The following is a 19271-nucleotide window of genomic DNA, read 5'->3' as shown; positions in this document are numbered from 1 at the left end:
AGGTGAATAGTAATAAAGACCTGCCTTGTATATCAGGGTGTCTTCATTCTATTTAAACTTGGCCAGTGAGTGCAGCTGACATGTCTGAAATTCATTTGTGTTATTTTGCATGCTTGGAAAGTTTAGTAATAAGGCTAATGACTTTTCTTGGCATTGAGGTTTCATGCTTTACTCCAACAATAATCTTCTGAACAAAAGTTAAACTATTATAAACAGTTGGTGGGTATGCCAAATTAAAACTATAATAAACTGCCAACAAGCACTCAAATCCTTGGATCAGATGAAACGGATGAGCAATGGCTTCATTGTCTACAAAATAACGTATACTCTACTGCACCATAACGTCCGAGATGGTCACCACTGTATACCAGCAATGGTGAACTCACATGCTCTGGCTTCTGAAACATATAACAGACACGACATCTAATCAATGCAGCTAACAAGGTATTGTGACAACGACTAAAAGACTAAGAATAACAGAAATCGGTACACACTGAAGAATCAATAGATGAATGTATATCCATTTATATGGGGAAAATATGTTAAGTTTAGAATGACATGTTAACTATAAAATGATACATGATAATATAAAATACACGTATGCATCACAAATGAATCCCCCCCCCTTCATTTTTTGGCGTATCCTCCTTCGTGTTTTTTAAAACCATGCACTCATCGTTTTATAGTATCTTTTTATGTACTGATTGGTTAGATCTGAAAGCAGGGGAGATAACTAGGGGGAAGGCAAATTAATGTTTGCATGAAATTCTTCACGTAGGTGATTTGTTTTTCAGCCTGAGCCAACTATTTGAGACCATGATTGATTGTTAAACACCATACTCAAGAATTTTCCACTTATATGATGACCATCCTTCATTTTTTTTTTCACGAGTGTAGGAAACCAGAAATTTCGGTACAGTGGTAAAGCCCTTACCTTTGGCAAGGTAAGGTAACTGATGACCTTCTCCACAAATGACATACAGACTTTCATGCCGTAGAGGTAGAAGATGTATCCTGCTGCCTTTTAAGTCGAAGAACTGATGGGCGACATAGGATTAGACCACAAACCAGTAAAACCCAATGCCAGAGGATTACCACCAATTTGAAACGCCATCATTAAAAAACTTTGTGGATCCACGTGACACGTATGTATGGCCAAGTTTAAAAATGCATGATACAGGAAGTTTGGCCAGCTAAGGCAGCCTAGACAAGAACTGTACTAGTCCACAGCCTCGAGCTGCTGTCCCTTGTGCAATATTGTGTAATCCAGATCACACAATATTATAAAACATATTTTGTTTGAAACCTTATACTGAAGTTATAGGCAACAGTGTTCGGGGGAAAAAAAAAGACTTGTCACTGCAACAAGTTTAAAAATTAACACTGATATTTAGGTTGCCATGGAATGGCTGTAAAGACAACCTACCGTTTTCGACATGGGCGTTTTCTACATGCATGTAGGCTGGACCCAGAAGCAAGAAGGAATATTTGACTTCATTGTGAATGGACTTGCTTATTAAAACAACAAATTTTTTAAAATGCATTTAAAACTGGAAATGTATTTACCGAAGCATGTGAAAGCACGTTGGCATTCAGATTATGTCGGAATTACTTTCACTTTGTTTGAGACGCTACATACGATACCACAGGCAATGAGTGTACCGATCAGTATGTGACATTTATCGTTACCATCACCAAAATTCGACATAAAATTTTGAAAATTTATGTTTTAAATTTTATAGATTTTATAAATTCAAGCGCATTCAATAACCTTTGGCGAGATAAAATTGAAAGGATAAAAACGAAAGCACCACTCCAAACATAATTAACATTTTTAGTCATTGCATAGTCGTTATATATTAATCCCAGCAAAACAATGAATAAAACGTTTTCGTTTATTTACTGGTTTTAGGGCCACTTTCCTGGCGGATATCGTGGCCCATCAAATCAGTGTTTTATTATTTTTTTTTTTAACACATGAATATTTTGGTTACATAACAGCCGTGCGTTGGTATACTATTTTACATATGTACATGAGTCAATTAGTGGGATTAACCTCTTTGTGGTAGCATGTTACAGCTTATTCTATAGGTTCAAATGCTGCCATGGTCATTTAACAGAAAGGGGATAAATAGTAAGCTATTTACAGGGATTAACGTTATCTTTACATTAGAAATACATAGATCTGCATTAAAAAATTACAATGAGTTGCCTATACAGAAATTTACACAGAGAGAAAACAACAGTAGTGCTTTTATTTATTGGTTAACAGTTTTGTTCTCTTGCTTCCTCCTCTGTGGCGTGGAGTTAAGGAGCTCCCGCCACTTATACCGGACGCCGTCCAGGAAAAACCAGCGTACTGGAAACCTGTGCCTGTAACAGGTGCGACAAGTATAGATGAGGAGCAAGGATGTCAGGCCTCATCCACTTAGTTGAAGCAAGAGATAGTCCTATTGTCATGATGTCTTTCATGTTTCTGGTCTTCGTTTCCTGGTTGTTAAGTTTCTTTGGTCCCATGGGTCTTCTTATTGTTTTCCCTGTCTTCTTCTTTAATTGATTTCCTTCTCTATTTCCAATTTTTATTTTGGGCCTCCCATGGCGGCGCAGACAGCACGTTTCATAGACCGGTAGAACAGTTCCTGGCCTAGAGTGTTTAGGTGCACTCCGTCGTTGGTTAGAATTTGTTTTTGTGGTCGGATCAGTCCCCGGTGTCTCCAGAAGGTGGCCAATTGGTTGTTTGTCAGCTTCTTGTTAATTTCATGGATTTTTGTATTATAAATGTGGACCGAAATTCGCCGAGTTACCTGACGGTAAAGAAGCTGGCTGATGTAGATCCTTGGAATTTGGAATTTCGTTTTAAGTGCACCAACATAGTCTAAAATATCAGCGCAAATTGCTGCTGCTGATTTGTGAGAGTCCGCATCGTTTCCCCCAATGTGAAGGATAACTAGGTCAGGTTTTGTCTCCTGAAGGAGACTTTCCAGTCTTCCAGAGCATCTAAGTGTCCCAACTCTAGCTCCCCCAATGCCAAAAAACCGAATGTCCTGGCCTGTTCCAAAGTCGATTCTAGAGTTTGGGATCGAATTTCGAAGGATACTATTCTCCAGTCTATGAACGTAATTGCTGCCGATAATAAAGATTTTCATCCTTTTTTTTTTTTTTTTTTTTTTTTTTTCCCCTGTGAAAACAAATAGAGAAAACAAATATACAAGATAGTTGTATTTTTGATTTGCGAAGGGGTTTTGTTTATGACATAATGTATATCTTAAACAAGAAGATATTTGATAAAACAGATATTTAGGAGCAAATTGGTGGTATACCTACCAATCAGAAATTGATAGAGGGTCTGCCCTCGTATGATATATACACATTTGTAAATAAATAGAAAATAAATATCAACTAATAAGAATAGATAAATAACAACAAATAAGAGGGCAGATTAGTTAATGGAGAAATATTATTAATTACTACAGTTATCAACTTTTGTGGTTACATTGTTTTCGTGTGCTATGTTTTTGCAGATTGGTTTCATGCACGTTTTATCGGCCCTCAAGATCAAGGTATCGCCGATATAGTTGGGGATAAAGTTGTAGGGAGGAATTATGTATATCTGTGGAATAAACGGCCCTCAAAATCAAGGTATCGCCGTTGTTAGTATATGTGTTTGGTAATTACGGAGAATGCACCGTGACGTATTGTTGACTAGAGCAGAAACGGCCCTCAGAATCAAGGTATCGCCGTTGTTGGTCAATTGTGTTTTATCAGATTCGGCTTTCGTAACCCGTCGATTTGATGTATTCTTTTAGTAAGGAGAATATTTGTGCTCTCAGGTGTGGTTTGGGGTTAAGGATAGTCTGAAGGTCAAGTTCACATTTGTAGATTTGCAGGCATTCTGCCAATCGTCTTCGTTCTTTACTGTGTTTAATACATTGTAGCAAATAGTGCTCTATGGTTTCATCATGCTCTTGACAGGCTGGGCAAGTTGGTGAAAAATTTTGGATTAATGAATAAAAATATCACGAAAGGAAGCTAATATTTGACCATAACACATGGTCTATTTCGTTAAACGCACTGACACTGAGTACTTGGGTGAACTACTTTCGGAAATTTCTCCACCTTTTTTTCATGGCTCTATAGTAGGCCTCTGGCGATTTTCACCAACAGACTCATACAAATAATTGTAACGTGTAAACTTACGGATCTTTCCTCACACAGGATATCTGGCAGGCAGTCCTGAAAGACACTTGGCAAGACAAGCAGACAACCGTAACCAACCAGTCTCCATTAACTTTGTCTAAAATGATTTTTTTTCCTGCTCGTTGACAAAAATATATCACCAATGTTTGAACATTAATTTGTTATGTCTGACCAACAGATTTATACATTAGAACTTGAAATACATTTAAGTACTGATTTATGAATATTTATGATTGATTCATTGATTGGTGTTTAATGCCCTGCTTAAAGTGTTTTTCACTCGTGTGACAGCAATCAGTTTTATGGGTGGATGAGACCAGTGTAACAGCACAAACCCAACAGCAAGAACTGGATTCGAACTTAGGAGATCACTGGCCAACTTGAAAGGCCTGATAGTTAGAGTGAGCGAGTGCTTGGGGTTTAACGTCGTGCTCAACAATTTTTCAGGCATACGACGAGGAGATAGTCAGAGCGAGTCAGCACTTTAACCCTCTGAGGCAGCGAGACCAAACTATTTAAGACTAAATTTAAAGAAAACTTCTTGTACATTATAAAGCCTTTCTTTCAAAGCTTTGGCCATCAATAAAAATATGTTCATTTTACGATAACCCGGCCAAGTTTCTTATTTTTCACTCAATGACAAATTCTTTAAAATCCCTCTTTTTTATTAGCCAGAATAAAGAAAAAAAGATTTTCATACCGACCTACCCCACTCTTTTTTGATAGCGCTGGGTTATGCCCCACAAAGTATTTTTTTTAAAAGATGACTTTATGTAAAATTTTTTGTGTTTTCGTCTCTTCTTTTTGTGATTTCTGTTCAGGACTGAATGAAGTCTTTAAAAAGTTTCATTTCTTCAGGCCTGAAATAGTTCTCGAATTTCCTTTACAATGTCTGGACATGCACTGACAGGTAGTTTCTTGATTTCTCTGAGAATAAGAATAAAAAGGTCAATTTCTCTTTTGTAATCATGGCTTTGAAATTATTCAAACCCTAATTCTGCATTCATATGGTCAATGTTTACCTCTGGTTTGCCCAAAGCCATGTTTAAATCATTGTCCTCACTTACTGAATCGTTCTCCTATGTTCTGTGTCTACATATGGCATATCAAGTAGACATGTGCAGCTGATAAAAATGAAAGTGCTTGTTTTTAATGTTTTGTATAGGAATCAATTATTGAAAATGTTTTCTTGCATTGATCAATTCCACAAGACAACCGAAAGCCATGCTGAAATAATTGTGTAACACAAAATGCCGAGTACTAAACTTACAGCTGTTGCATGGAAACTTTGACATATCGCAAGTTATTCTTAACAAAAGTATCGAAGAAATGCACAATACTGCCTGTTTAATTTTATTAACACAGATTAATTTTGAACTATTTAGATAACACTAAACCAAAATATAAGGTGCACTAGCTGTTAGGGCTACCTAAGATTTCAAGATTAACAAAAACTTGAAAAAATAATGTGGCACTACCAATAAAATGCATAATTTGCCATCTAAAGCGAATTTAATACATACTAGCATATATATGCAGATCATTCCATGCCTCCTAAATTACATCTTTGCCTGTCATGCCTTTTTCTAACTGTGAGCCGTAATAATCAGTTCTCAATATTTACCCAGCTATTACATGTAACTGTACTGCGACTATGTACAATTTTGAATAATAACATCAAATTATTTATGACTGAATAGAATCTAACACAATCATAACATACTGTTTTCTTGAATTTGAATTTCAAACAAAAAATCTTTGCAGTTCACCGGTAAGTACCTGACAACACGTAGATCTGTTAATGAGCTTGGCCGTTATGTGGTTTTAAACACCTACATTACAGATAAGGCGGGAAAATCACCACGTGTACCTGAGACAATTTAAAGTGTGCTACACTACTGTTCCAGTTTTGCCGTTCGGAGTCTCTAAAGGAAATCATTAGACACCGCTATTCATCTAAAGTCTTCTGGTCTCTTCCGTGCATGTGTTTTTTAAAGGTTTCCTCACTTACATACCGGAGCCATTTTAAGTCTCCTATACGATGTATTAACAATTTGAGGTATATATAGAAATATATATACCTCCATGGTCTTAGGTACAGATGGTTTCCTTCCAAAAAAGCCTGCTCGCTGAATAGCTCACCTTCTATAATACTACGGTGTAGTAGTGTTATCGAAGGTGCAGATTTATGTAGAGCTACTCGCTGAACTGGTCTTAAGTATATGCACTATTTGGTTTCCTCAGAAATGACAAATATCCTAGATATTTTCACTGGATCTAGTGTCTTTTTTCAAAAACGCCGTCAAATACACCGCCTTATGTTAAGGCCTTTGATATCGAATCGCGCACAGCTATAATGGAGTTCTCCGTAACCTGAAGTGTTCGCACAGGCAAATATCATGCAGCCCAACGTTTCATTACAGGCAAAGCTGTGATGAGCCATTTGAATAAGTTCCCCTTGCAGCTGCCGAGACGGGAGCTTCGCAAGGTGCTCCGTCTCTAACTTACAGCACAACGCCAAGACATGGTTAGAAGCCACAGATGAGACCGACAGAAAGCCAATAATTAGGTATGTCCCCAATAATTACTTGAGAAGGGCACAATACAAGGCAAACATCGGGTGCCAATCATTGTGCTTTTAGGAAACCACAAATCGCTAAGACTACACCGTCCGGATTTAACAAGTTCTAACAATCGCCTCACACCACAGTTTGCCTGAAGATACCATGTGGCAATGAGGTGTCCTTAGGTTGTCAAGTTGTCAGTGCAACTGCTCGTTAGGTCTTCCTATTCAGCATCCACTTGGTTAAATGCAATGCCAGGCGATATAAATGCAGCTCAGTTAGGTACTCGTACAAAATTGGCACTCTGGTTTCCTCCACCAAAAAGTACTGGCCTTCATCTTAGACATGATACATCCTGGAGTGAGGCGTTAAACAACAATGAAACACATAAATGTACAGACAAGTTAATGGCTTCTGAAAGTCAAGGCCAGCGCAGACCAAAAATCGATCAGAGCAAATAAAATTGAATTTTTCCAATGATTTTAGTTTATCCCAAATAATTAACAGTATCAGCCTTGTCTATGCACTTGTTACTTTCAAAATCGTTAATAAATTTCCTAAAATTGACTGAGCTGGTGCCATTATAACCTTTTCAACTTCAGAATGTTTTTAACACTATTAATACTACTGGTACGAGTCAAATCAACGTGAGCCTTACGCCAATAAACAACACAACAACAACAGCGCATTCCCCTCCAGATTTATTATTTCCAGAAGCTGATCACACAACTGATGGTAATAGTTTTTACTTGGCCTTCTCTGCCTCTTCTGCGGCTTTGTCGGCAGCTCTCTTCTGTCTGACGCCGTACAGACGTGTGTCTGCGCGCGCCTGTCTCAGTGCAGTGAAGGCCTTGAATTTGTTCTCCTCAGGAGTGATCTTCCTTGCCTTCTCTCCTCTAAATGACTTCCTGATGGGCATGACCATGCCGGACAGCTGGGTGGCCATCTTAAGCTCCTCAGCCTGGTGACAGAATTTCAATAAATGAATGATTGTAGCCAGCATGGCAAGTTGACAGATTAACGTAACAAGATGAATCAATGCACGTTAATACTCTTACACCACAATGTCGACTTTTCAGCTGCATCAGAGATGTCAGTAATGCCAGGGTACAGGCAACATAATGAAATCAATGAAAGATCATAGTTTTACTTTACATAATCAACAGAATGATTCCATTAATGATTACGGTTTTACGATTGCACCCTTATCACAACAGTTCAGCTATAACTTCTATTTATTACAAGAGTAACACTTCAGAACCGACATTTGGATGTCATCGACAAGCAGTAAGGACTTCTCAAATTTATGATTTTCAGGATAAGTCCTCCTTTGATAAAATATAGAATAACAGATTCATTTAAATGCCTCATCAGTTGTGCAGACAACACTTTAATTTACGGCATTTCACCTTAAATATGATATGTTTGACTTATTGATTTGGTTAGTGTTTCATTGTGTACTCAGGAATATTTCACTTTCAACAGCTGTAGACAGCAAAATTAGCTCACATGAAATTAACTGTTCATAGACGAAAAAAAAACAAACAAACAAAACATATAGGGATAAAGAGGCAGTACACCAAATTGCTACTTTCACATTTTATGTCAGTGCTTACCGAGGCATCTCCCTTCTTGGGTTTGCTCAGCTTCTTGGGGAAGAGGATCAGCTTAGATCGATACTCCTTAAGGCGCTGTACATTTTCCTGCAATGACTCCATTGACTTGTTTCTGCGCCTGAAATCAACAGCTATGCCGATGGTGCGAGCCTCTCGCTTGTTAATGTTGGCCGCCTGTGAATGGAAATGCATACTCTATCACTTTAAAATTCCTTGCATTTCACAGGCCCATTCTACAATTCACATGGAACTTCGGGGATCGGGTTATTTTAAGACCTATCAGTTCCTTACGATGTTTTGTGAATTCTTCAATTATTCTTCAATATTTGCAGTTAAGACATCCCAATATTTAACATTTTATTGTTTGCTTCAGATTAATTTCATACATAAAATGATTGCAGATCTAATACCTTGAAATTTCATCTATTCCATTTGATCCAGACTGTGTGCATTGTAAAGGGAGATAATGCAGTTTATCAGACAGCACGTTTACAATAAATGACCTCAACCTATAATCTTTCCGAGACAGTGTCTAAAACCACAATTTGCATCAATGATGAAGACACGTCCCATGTATGAAAAACAGGTGTTAATCCCAAAAAATTTGCAAACCTAGAAAAATTATTTTGAAATTTGCTATTTTTATAAAAAAAACAATAAAATTTTGTCAGTTGGTTAGCACGCTAGCGCAGCGTAATGACCCAGGAGCCTCTCACCGATGCGGTCCCTATGAGTTCAAGTCCAGCTTATGGTTGCTTCTTCTCCAGCTGTAAGTGGGAAGGTCTGCCAGAAACCTGCGGATGGTTGTGGGTTTCCCCTGGGCTCTGCTTGGCTTCCTCCCAGTACAGTGTAAAACACCGATCAAATACATCAAATAAAATCTTCAGAGAAACTAACCTTAAGCTCCTCCAGGGTGAAGCCTCTGCCAGCCCGGATTTTGCTGTTGTATTTAAATGTTGGGCAGTGTACAATTGGTCGGAGAGGTCCGGCCACTGGTCTAGGGGCAATGCGCCTTGCCTTCTTTACACGCGTCTCATGGCGCCGCTTCTTTCTCATTGGCTGGTTGAACCATGTTTTTACCATGCGCTGCCAGTCCTTGTGGAAATGCCCATTGGGCAAAATGTTGTTACGCTTTGGGGCCATCTTTGCTGCAAAGAACAAACAAACAGTATTTATGTTTTTATGGGATCCACACAACCTCCTATCAAATTTCAGTCAAGTCGCACCCAGTAATAATTCACTACACGCCCAAGCATGCTATTTGATTGTTGCTTTGAATTGTGACTTTTTCCCTATTACAATCCGTCATTATACCCTTTTCAAAAGGATGGGTACAATGAGTACATCGTATCTTTTTAATGTAATTAACTCCTCCTACAGAAGGCAAGAGAAGCTTCTGAATTGTAAAAAAAGGCAGTGTGGGTATATCAATCCAACAAGTAAAACTCACTTGAGTTTCTCTAAGAAATCCGGCAGTTTGGTAGGGAGGGAATTACGCTATCAATCACGTCACCATACTGCCATAAGGGGGCAATACACAGTTTCATAACCGTCTAAAATTTTGTAGAACCTATACTCAGATGGCAGAAATATGGCTCATCAAGGTAGCTTCTGCATGGGAACTGAACATGCCTATACATGAATTACTAGTAGGTTGAGAAATATTTGGATATGCCATAATCCTCGCTGCTCAACCCTTAGTCAGAGACCCCGCCATTTGCTGAAGTGGTGGAGGACACATTTCAGCGCTAATAAGCACTTCACATACCTCTAGGTAGTCTAATTTATATCATAACATCTCCCCTTCCAATCATCTCTCACAGTTTTATAATGAAAATCCAATAAAGTATGCCTTTCTCACGGAAAAGCCTCTAGGCTACGTGGGACAGATATGTCATCCAGATGGCCGCCTTATGATTAAGTGAATGAAATCAAATTTGGGAACATGCCATTAAGAGAACTTCTGCTTTCTTTCACTGATTCATTAGGTTTACTTAGAATTTTTCTGAACTACATATAGCCTCATAATTCTGTGCTATACGAAAAAAAGACTGCTTCACTAGTCCACAAGTTCAACTGTTGATGGCAACTCACTTGTTCATGTGACCCGTTTTAATGACGAGAGAAATATCTGCTCTCCTGACAACACCAGAGAGGCATGTACCTGGATCCTTTCTCCTGAGAAATGTTTTTTTTTACCATGCAAAACTGTGATTGGCGATAGGAAAGGGAAATGTTATGACCTGAATTTGACCAGATAGATGTAGGGCCTATGTGGAGTGTTTATTTGCGCTGCACTCTGTTCTTCACCACTTCTGCTAATGACAATATCTCCTGATTAAGGGTTAAGCAGTCTTGATTATGGCAAATCCAAATATTTCTCAAACTACTGGTCAGCGTACACCGTAAACGAACAATGTTTTGTGCTGATGAGTATTTGAAATCAGCCAATGAAGAAGATAGAGTGAGAGGGATAACTGAGTGAATACTGGATCATATGTCACTGTCAACTTCATTTATTACCACTTTCATTTAACACCAGCCAAATTTGTAAACGCTTGTCAAATTGACAGTTGCCTTGGTTAGGTACTACAACTCTCACCGGACAACCAGAAAGAGGATTCTTCAGACAGCTGTGCTTTATCTTCTCAATAAGTCTATGATATCCTTAACTTCAATGTTTAGGACTTAATTTGCAGAGGTGCTGTAGTCTCTTGATAACGTGTTGTTGTTGTTAATAGACGTGAAAGACAGCCTGATCACGCCCGAATCAACAGCTTCACAGTCATCCAGGCAAAAAATATGCATACAATCTTTGAAAAAAGATGTTCTAAATGTTATTTCTGTGAGTTGGTTTTCAATTTTAAGTTTGATGATGGGAAAATCATCCAGATTGTACATGGGGTTGAACACTGGCATACCTTCGGCTCAGTCCCCAACTAGAAAAGGACCTGCCAGATGGCGCTTACAAATTATCTCCCCTGGCTGTGAGAGCAAAACTAGCATGGCGGCGATTGTCGATTACTCTGATAGTTCCGAAGATGATGTAGAGGAAAATGATGAGAGCACAGACTTGACAATCATGAAGAACACAAAGAAACACAACATTAGTAAAATCACCACGGATAACACAGTTTCGTTTGACAAGCCTTCACGGAAGAAAACGAAGTTGCTAAAGTGCGTATCCCACCAAGCCTTGGGGGCGAAAATTGGTCCCTCATTGGCCCCAGGCATAATATTTTTTCCCCTTTTTATTTTCACTTGGGCTGAATGGGTCTGTAAAACTGTAAAGTCTAACGGGACTGTCGAAATTATAGATTAAATTACTTTGGTGTAAATGAAGATGTGGGGTTCTTCTGTGACCCTGGAATTGTACGGTAATATATTTTATTCGTAGTTTCACCCGCGTCTGTCAGCAGCCTGCGGTTGGTCGTGAGTTTTTCCCAGGCTCTGCCCAGTTTCCGCCCACCATAATGCTTGCCGCTGTCGTATAAGTGAAATGTTCTTAATAATGGTATAAAACACCTATCAAATAGATAAATAAAATAGTTTCACCCAGGTTCCTGGCAATGATCTGAATTGGTGAAATACTGAATTTGCTGTTTCCTGAAGTTGAAGGTACTACAGGTCAATGAAACCATCATATTTGAAACCTACACGCTTACTGATTACTTTTCCGTAAAGAATTTCTTAATTTTGTTTATGCTAAAAGCTTATACGATACCAATCTCATCTGGGTTAAATTTGCTGTTTTCATCTCCAGTATTTTAGTCACGTGACCAAAAAGTGTGCTGATTATTGGCTCAGAGTAGCTGTGACTTCTCTGCAGAAAATGTCCTAGGGCGAAGGCAAATAAATTATTGCCCAAAGCTGTTTTAAGCACTGTACTTGAAGTTTCCCAGGATACTTTTCTCTTGGAGCGTGCTCTGATGTTGGTTTGGGCCATCCGTGACCAACCAAAACTTCGCCAAACCTGACGTCAGAGCAATCTGCTCTTCTACTTTTCTTATAGAATTTGGTTTATAAACTTACTGCACATGTCTAAATTCCAATTCATTGGACACCAGTGGCACTCCAACTCAGTTCCAAAGGTCACTCCCATGCATATTGTGGATTGAGATTGAAGACTGCATCATTTCTTAACTCACTAGCTGCTTTGGCTCATTTAAAACATCACAGCTTTCTCGACATATTAATTGCTACCCTACAGCCTGCCCATAACAGCCATCTTGAACCTCACCACATCATGGGTGCATCACAGATTCACAGCTCCTAATAAAGCAGATGGACTAAGACAAATCATACAGTGGGAAATGCATTCAAAAACGTCATGCAACCTCAATCATTAAAATAGAAGACTCCAAAAAAAGCTCTTTTCTCATATTTTGTGAAAGCTGCGGTCTTTCCTAATAAGAGTGTATTTATTGTAAAGGAGCAGTGAATATTGAAATGGACTGATGAAAAACAAGCAAATTTTCTGCTCATCAAGTAGAATTGACATACATGTATATCGTGAAATTAATTGCCCGCAATTGCTTCACTGTCCAAGTGAAGTCATTTCGGACATGTTCTCGCCCTTGAACTATTCCCAAGTTCAAATCAGTTGTACTGCTGGTTTGGTTACATGAAGCCTTAACTCAGGAAGTTTCTCGGTCAGCACTGGTTTTCTATGCCGGAGCTTTATTAAGTTTCCTCCACCCATAAGATTAAACCCAATCCCCTGTGTATGTAAAACACAAATCAAAGAATTAAGTCACAAATATCTGAAAGTGACCTAGTTTTCATTTCTAGATTTATATTTCAGAACTCCTTTACCTGTGCCAGAAGAAGTGCTAGGAATGTTTGGAAAACCTCAATCAGACATCCACTGTGACCCAGTGCAGCACAGTGGTAGGAAACGAAGCTTTGCTCACATGGAAGGAAACTGGGCAACATTCGTCTATGTTCCATGTAAGTTAACTGCTAATAATATTCTCATTCTTTAACCAAGTTGAAACAGACTGATTGTAAAGCCTAAATTGGAGTGTTCAACATTGTGATTCCAAGCCCATTTGTAATATCACTCTTCTCTTTAGTTTCACTGACAAAGTAGTCCAACTAAACTGTAGTCAAGTCAGAGATGACTCCCCGGGGCCCAGTGCAGGGTTAATCATTCGTTTTAGCAAAGACAAGCAGCCATATGAATTACTGTGTTTGTCAGCCTGTCAGTCATTGTTACCCTACCTTTGTCATCAATTTTTTTTACATCCTATGATCTTTCAACACAGGCAATTCACTTAACAAGGGGCAGAGTGTAAGGTCGCAACTCTTTTAAAATTTGTGTATATTGACATTTAGAAAGGTGAAATTTCTGTTTAATACAGTCGATTCATCCATTATTCAGTCAGTCAGACAGAAGTAACAGGCCATATACATGTAGGTTATCCATTTCTCTAATTATCAATTGATTTATCAGACAACGCTGATGAACATTTGTTGAGACTGAGAGATGATCTTTTTAAATGTCTGAGACCATATGGAGATTTTCAACCAATGGATGATCACCATATTAGCTTGTCCCGGACTGTGTCTATACGACATCACTGGATTGAACCAATGCTGGCAACCCTGCGAGAAGGCATTCAGTCAAGATTCATTGAAAGGTATGCGAATTATTACCTGACCATGTTATCAAGGACTGCATCGATTTCACAGCTCTGGAAGTGGCAAAAACCAAGAACTCTATCCAAGTGCGAAGAGAAACTCTCAGGAACATGACAATAGTACAGTGTGAACATTGGAAGGGTGACGTCATGTCATTTGATTTGATTGGTTACATTTTATCGCCATTAATTTCATTCAGATGTCTTAATTCACGTCAGGAAGGGTGAGCAGTGGTGAAATTAAAGTTATTAAGACTAAATATTTAAGCATCATGGAATATTTCATACAAGTAATCAGTGTGGTAAAATAGAAGATATCGATATTACTTTCTGAAAATATACTGTTACCTTTGATTTATGGCAAGCTTCTATACTGCTACATTTAAAGCTAGGCTGTCCTTGCATTTTTGAATGATTGATGCTAGTTCTTGCATAAGAGGAAACGAAGTCCTTAGGACATCATATGTTCCATCAACTTGTCAGATGATAGCCCAGCAGGCCAAATGAATGGCCTTTGCTGGAAAACGTAGGACAGTAGGTCCTTGAAAGTTCTTGAAAAAACTTTGAACTATTTGAGCTGAGGCATATCCATCCACACTAGATTTATCCATTATTGTTTTCTTTTTTCCAGTTCATTCTGTAAGATCTATGGTGTTCACATATACACAAACGATGAGAAAACTAGGTGAGTAGTCCTACTTACATCAGCTTGTTAAGCCTTGTTCACATGTAAATGTAGCTTTAGTGCCATTAAGCCAGCTTATAACAAGAAAAGAACCTTGCTTGAATATTTTAAGGCTCAAGCACAAATTGTACAAAGTGTAAAGACATTGAAATATGTTGGTGATACCCGCTAATCAGACTATTCAGTAAGTACATAAATCATTGTCGTATGTCTCGTATTAAAGGTTCTTTTATGTTGGTAATCCACTTGGCTGCTTGGTTTATAGTGTCACAAAATATATGCAGAAATTTCATAGAAAATCGTGTCATATGCCATACCTGATATGACCAGGTGGATGAAAAATTTGTCATCATCTGTACACTATGTACATGGAGATTCATTGCTTTTCCCAAGGGTATAATTGTAATTGACGGATGATTTCTCAGGTCTTTCCTTGGATTGAAGATACAAGACGTTTCAGGTGTTCTAACTAAAGTCACTGAAGTTGTGAACGAGACCTTCTCAGACTTCAGACTCCCTCCTTACTATGAGGTAAAGTGTCAGTACAGTAGAGTAGCTGTGGATTGCATTCACTAGGTCTTACATAGGGCTATCACATCACACTACATGTTTCTGTCAAAGCCAGGGCCAATTTTAAGGTGTATTGGATTTATTGGTCCTTGCCCAGTTTTCTTCAACCATAAAACCATAAAAAATTTTTCCTGATTTTTGATTTTGATTAAAAATTAAATGCATAAACAAATAAAAACGACAAATGTAAGTGTGAAAAATGTTCTGAGTATTTTAAAATCCATGTATGTGATATATCACATGTTGAAGATGATAGCGCGTTATCATTTTTGATAGAAAAGCCATGCACAGAAATTGACAGACTGCAAAGTGGTCATGAAGAAAGTTGTCCCACAACATTTGTCATTGATTGTATCTGACTTGTATATATTTCAGGATGCCTCTTATCACTTGAGTGTGGGGTGGGTGCTAGATGACATCACCACTTCGTTATCCACTCATGTGCACACTGAACTTCAGGTAAGTCTGTTTGCCAGTCTCGCAACATGTCCTTTTTGCCTGTAGAACCTAAACATGATGGGATTTATTCATTTATCGGTGTTTTACGCCTTACTCAAGAATATTTCACTTATTCGACAGCGGCCAGCATTATGGTGGGAGGAAACCGGGCAGAGCCTGGGGGAAACTCACGACCATCCACAGGTTGCTGGCAGACCTTCCCACGTATGGCCGGAGAGGAAGCCAGCATGAGCTGGACTTGAACTCACCGCAACCGAATTGGTGAGAGACACCTGGGTCATTACGCTGCGTTAGCGCACTAACCAACTAAGCCACGGAGGCCCCAATCACGATGGGATAAGATATATCTGACCCTTCACTGCTAAAGCTGATTGCCATTGTAAGCATGCAGTGAACAGGAGGAATTCTCCATAGCTGCACCAAAGTGCCATACATATTGTATTGAGACTGCGTTAGATCGTTAAAGAGACGTCTCTTAATCCCAGGTTAAATGAATGGCCCATGTTAAAAGATAGGATGTCAAAAATTTGACAGACATACTCACCGACTGACCCACAAACCCGCTAATCAACAGAACGGCTTAAAAAGCTGCTTGTTGTAGTTAAAAATTCTCGAATTCTGTGTACAAATAAGGAACTTATCGATAGTGTATTTGTGTACTTCATTCCATCTTTGACTCACCTTATACTGATTTTAGTAAGGCTTCTTGCTGGCTCGCTTAGGCTGAAATCTGGTGCTGCCCGAATCATTTGATGGATCCATCCTATATGGTGTCCCACCACTCCTCGTGACAACATTACTTATCATTCCATTCCCAGTGAAACCTACTACGACATCCCAATGTCACAGGAATATTGAACATCAACCAGAGTGTGTGTGGGAAATTTGGTTGACTTATTGGCTACAGTATGGATTACGACTGCTCAAATGTGTATTCTTGATTGACAGTATGGATAGGTCATTTGTCCCTTGTAGACTTGAATCCACATCTCACTGGTGTGGTATCGATTTCAAATCAGCATGTTTTACGTTTACCTGGGGAAGCTCTCTGCCTAGTTTCCTACGCCAATAAACCATTGTGTGAGAAAAGCAGTGAGCAAATTAAAAAAATGTACCCATTCACTAAGATTAGCATGACGCCTTCACTTCACATGACGTTATGAACAATTGTTTGTAAAATGCTAAATGTCTTTCTTCGCTTAAAATTAGGCATGGAAGAGGCCATGTTGCTGTAGTGACAAATCTTTATTTGCTCTTGCAGGAGGTCATGGATTTATATTTGGAAGATGAGCCAGCCTTAAAGTCAGCTGACATTTGTGAAATCTGTCTGAAGACTGGCAACAAAATCTTTGCTTGCCCTCTGTCATCTAGATGACACTAATGACTGTAGGACAATTAAATTTTAATTCTGTCTATGTTAAAGTGAAACAAAACAAAAAAAAATAAGTCTCAGTAGAAAGGCGAGTGCAAACTTTATGCAAAACCACATTTATTTACATAAATAACCTAAACTTTTGTTCCTATCTAAGTTGGTCATTTGTCATGATTCTGAGAGTTCTGTTGATCGTAGAAAGGTACTTTGTGGTTTGTTTGGAAGGTAACATGATATTCTACTTGGAATATTTAAGTTTCTGCATCAGATTATGTTTTTTATTTGATTGTTGTTTTTCACCGTACTCCAGAATATTTCACTTATACGACAGTGGCCAGCATTATGGTGGGAGGAAGGGGGAAGAGCCCGGGGGGAAACCCACAACAACCTGCAGGCTGCTGGAAGACCTTAACACATAGGGCTGGAGAGGAAGCCAGCATGAGCTGGACTTGAACTCACAGTGACTGCATTGGCGAGAGGCTCCTGGATCATAGCACTGCACTGACCACCTTGGCCACAAAGGCCCCTTTCTACATCAAAAGTTATATTTTATGACATATATTTGTCTCAGAAAATGCACTCTTTCGGCAAAATTATCGGTCATGTACATTTTTCTTTTGACTGACTGATAATATGCATTCAGATGTTTGAATTCTAAGTTGGGCTATTATTTTAAGTATAGGTAGTTTTTGTCAAAAAGCTACTGACTTGTGACCATTTTTTCTGACAAATCTGTGATAAGGTATGATGAATTCTTTGTTGATTTGTGAAATAAATTTGCATTTCAAACTCATAAATCTGACCACTGTCATGGAAGTGAAAAAGTTTTCAGTATAGGCATATTTATTTATTTATTTTTTGGATTGGGATTTAACGCCATTCTCAAAAATGTTTGGATTAAAGTGGCTGCAAAATTAATGCTGCAGGCAAAACCACACAGTGCTCGCAGGATTCGAGCACACAACCTCAGCAGTGAAGGACCCAAAACTCTCAGTATCATTGCAAACCACGAATTAAATCAACCAGTCAATTGATCAGTCTGGATATACAAAATCACCCTGCCTGGTAAGTTTACTATCAGAATACTTGGTGTGGGCTTAAACTCGCGGAAATTCAGGAGGGAAAACACTCATCACCCCATTAGGCGTGTGGTAAGTCGACAAACGCAAAACCTTGCAGTTTCAAACACTGACGGTACCGATATCTGCAAAACAGTTCGTGTATTATTAGTTACGTGGTGACTCAGTGTGATAGGATACGCAAATGGTGAGGATTATTGACGCCATATATTTGCGTATCCTATCACGGAGTCACCATGTAATGAATTTATCCTGCAAAGACCCATCAAATCAGTGCAGAAGACCGATGTATAGGCGAAGCGCTTCAGCGATGTGACAATTGTTGGACCCCAACAAACGGAGATAAAGTACACAGCAGACAAATTTGACGTCGTGTGCAGGATTCCAGAATACTGTATATTTGTACCCCACGTGACCTTTGTTTTCCAATGAAAAGCTTAGTATTTTGTCTGATGCCGGGAAGCACGAAAGCAAGAAACAGATGATGTAGGTTTCACGTGTATATTTTGTATTGGTTAAGTAAATTTTATATTGGCTGAGTAAACAAAAATATGGCCGGCTACATTAATTGTTACATGTATCCTATATACATGACTCGAGGTATTTATGTGTGACGTTGGTGTCAGAAGTGTATCTTACATTTGTAAAGTGCTGAATTCTAAGCGGCTGAAAAATGAAAAGCATGTGTCAGTTGAAACTGCTGTCGCTCCCCCCTTGGATATTTGTCCAATGCTCGCAATTCTAACTGAGGACCCAAAATATCTACTCTGTCCAAGGAGGATGTCAAGAACTTTGTAACCAAGTGAAGTTGTGTTTCCATGCACATGCGGTTCTGTATGCGTTATTTCATGCATGCGATGGCGTGAAGCAATCGTGACAGTGTTTCCACGGCACGTGCGTTGGCAGCCGTGTTTACATGCACAATTCCCAGCAATAAGTCCTCGTCCGATGAGTTAAAAATCGAACATATTTCATTCTTTCTGCGTTAACGCATGTGTTAAACAATGACAATCAAGTCTGTGGAAACACTATGTAAAAATTATATAATTCCTACTCTTCGAAGAACTATCGGACAAATACTAATCGC

The 19271-nt window shown here is 38.8% G+C and overlaps 2 protein-coding genes across 2 annotated transcripts; one reads left to right on the top strand and one right to left on the bottom strand.

The window, feature by feature from the left end:
- Positions 1–7449: 7449 nt before the first annotated feature.
- On the bottom strand, positions 7450–11326 carry LOC135475430 (large ribosomal subunit protein eL13-like). Its single transcript, XM_064755321.1, has 4 exons — positions 11299–11326; positions 9275–9525; positions 8378–8551; positions 7450–7722 (listed from the first exon to the last, which is right to left on the bottom strand). The coding sequence occupies exons 2-4, from the start codon at positions 9518–9520 to the stop codon at positions 7507–7509; spliced, it is 636 nt and encodes a 211-aa protein (XP_064611391.1). The 5' UTR covers positions 9521–9525; positions 11299–11326; the 3' UTR covers positions 7450–7506.
- A 55-nt stretch (positions 11327–11381) lies between these two features.
- LOC135475414 (U6 snRNA phosphodiesterase 1-like) lies at positions 11382–17770 on the top strand. Its single transcript, XM_064755301.1, has 7 exons — positions 11382–11554; positions 13182–13327; positions 13833–14019; positions 14651–14704; positions 15130–15235; positions 15650–15733; positions 16995–17770. The coding sequence occupies exons 1-7, from the start codon at positions 11382–11384 to the stop codon at positions 17106–17108; spliced, it is 864 nt and encodes a 287-aa protein (XP_064611371.1). The 3' UTR covers positions 17109–17770.
- The last annotated feature ends 1501 nt before the right edge of the window (positions 17771–19271 follow it).

This window comes from Liolophura sinensis, chromosome 9 (assembly GCF_032854445.1).
Source record: "Liolophura sinensis isolate JHLJ2023 chromosome 9, CUHK_Ljap_v2, whole genome shotgun sequence".
NCBI classification, from domain to species: domain Eukaryota; kingdom Metazoa; phylum Mollusca; class Polyplacophora; order Chitonida; family Chitonidae; genus Liolophura; species Liolophura sinensis.
This window is presented reverse-complemented; position numbering and strand designations above follow the sequence as displayed.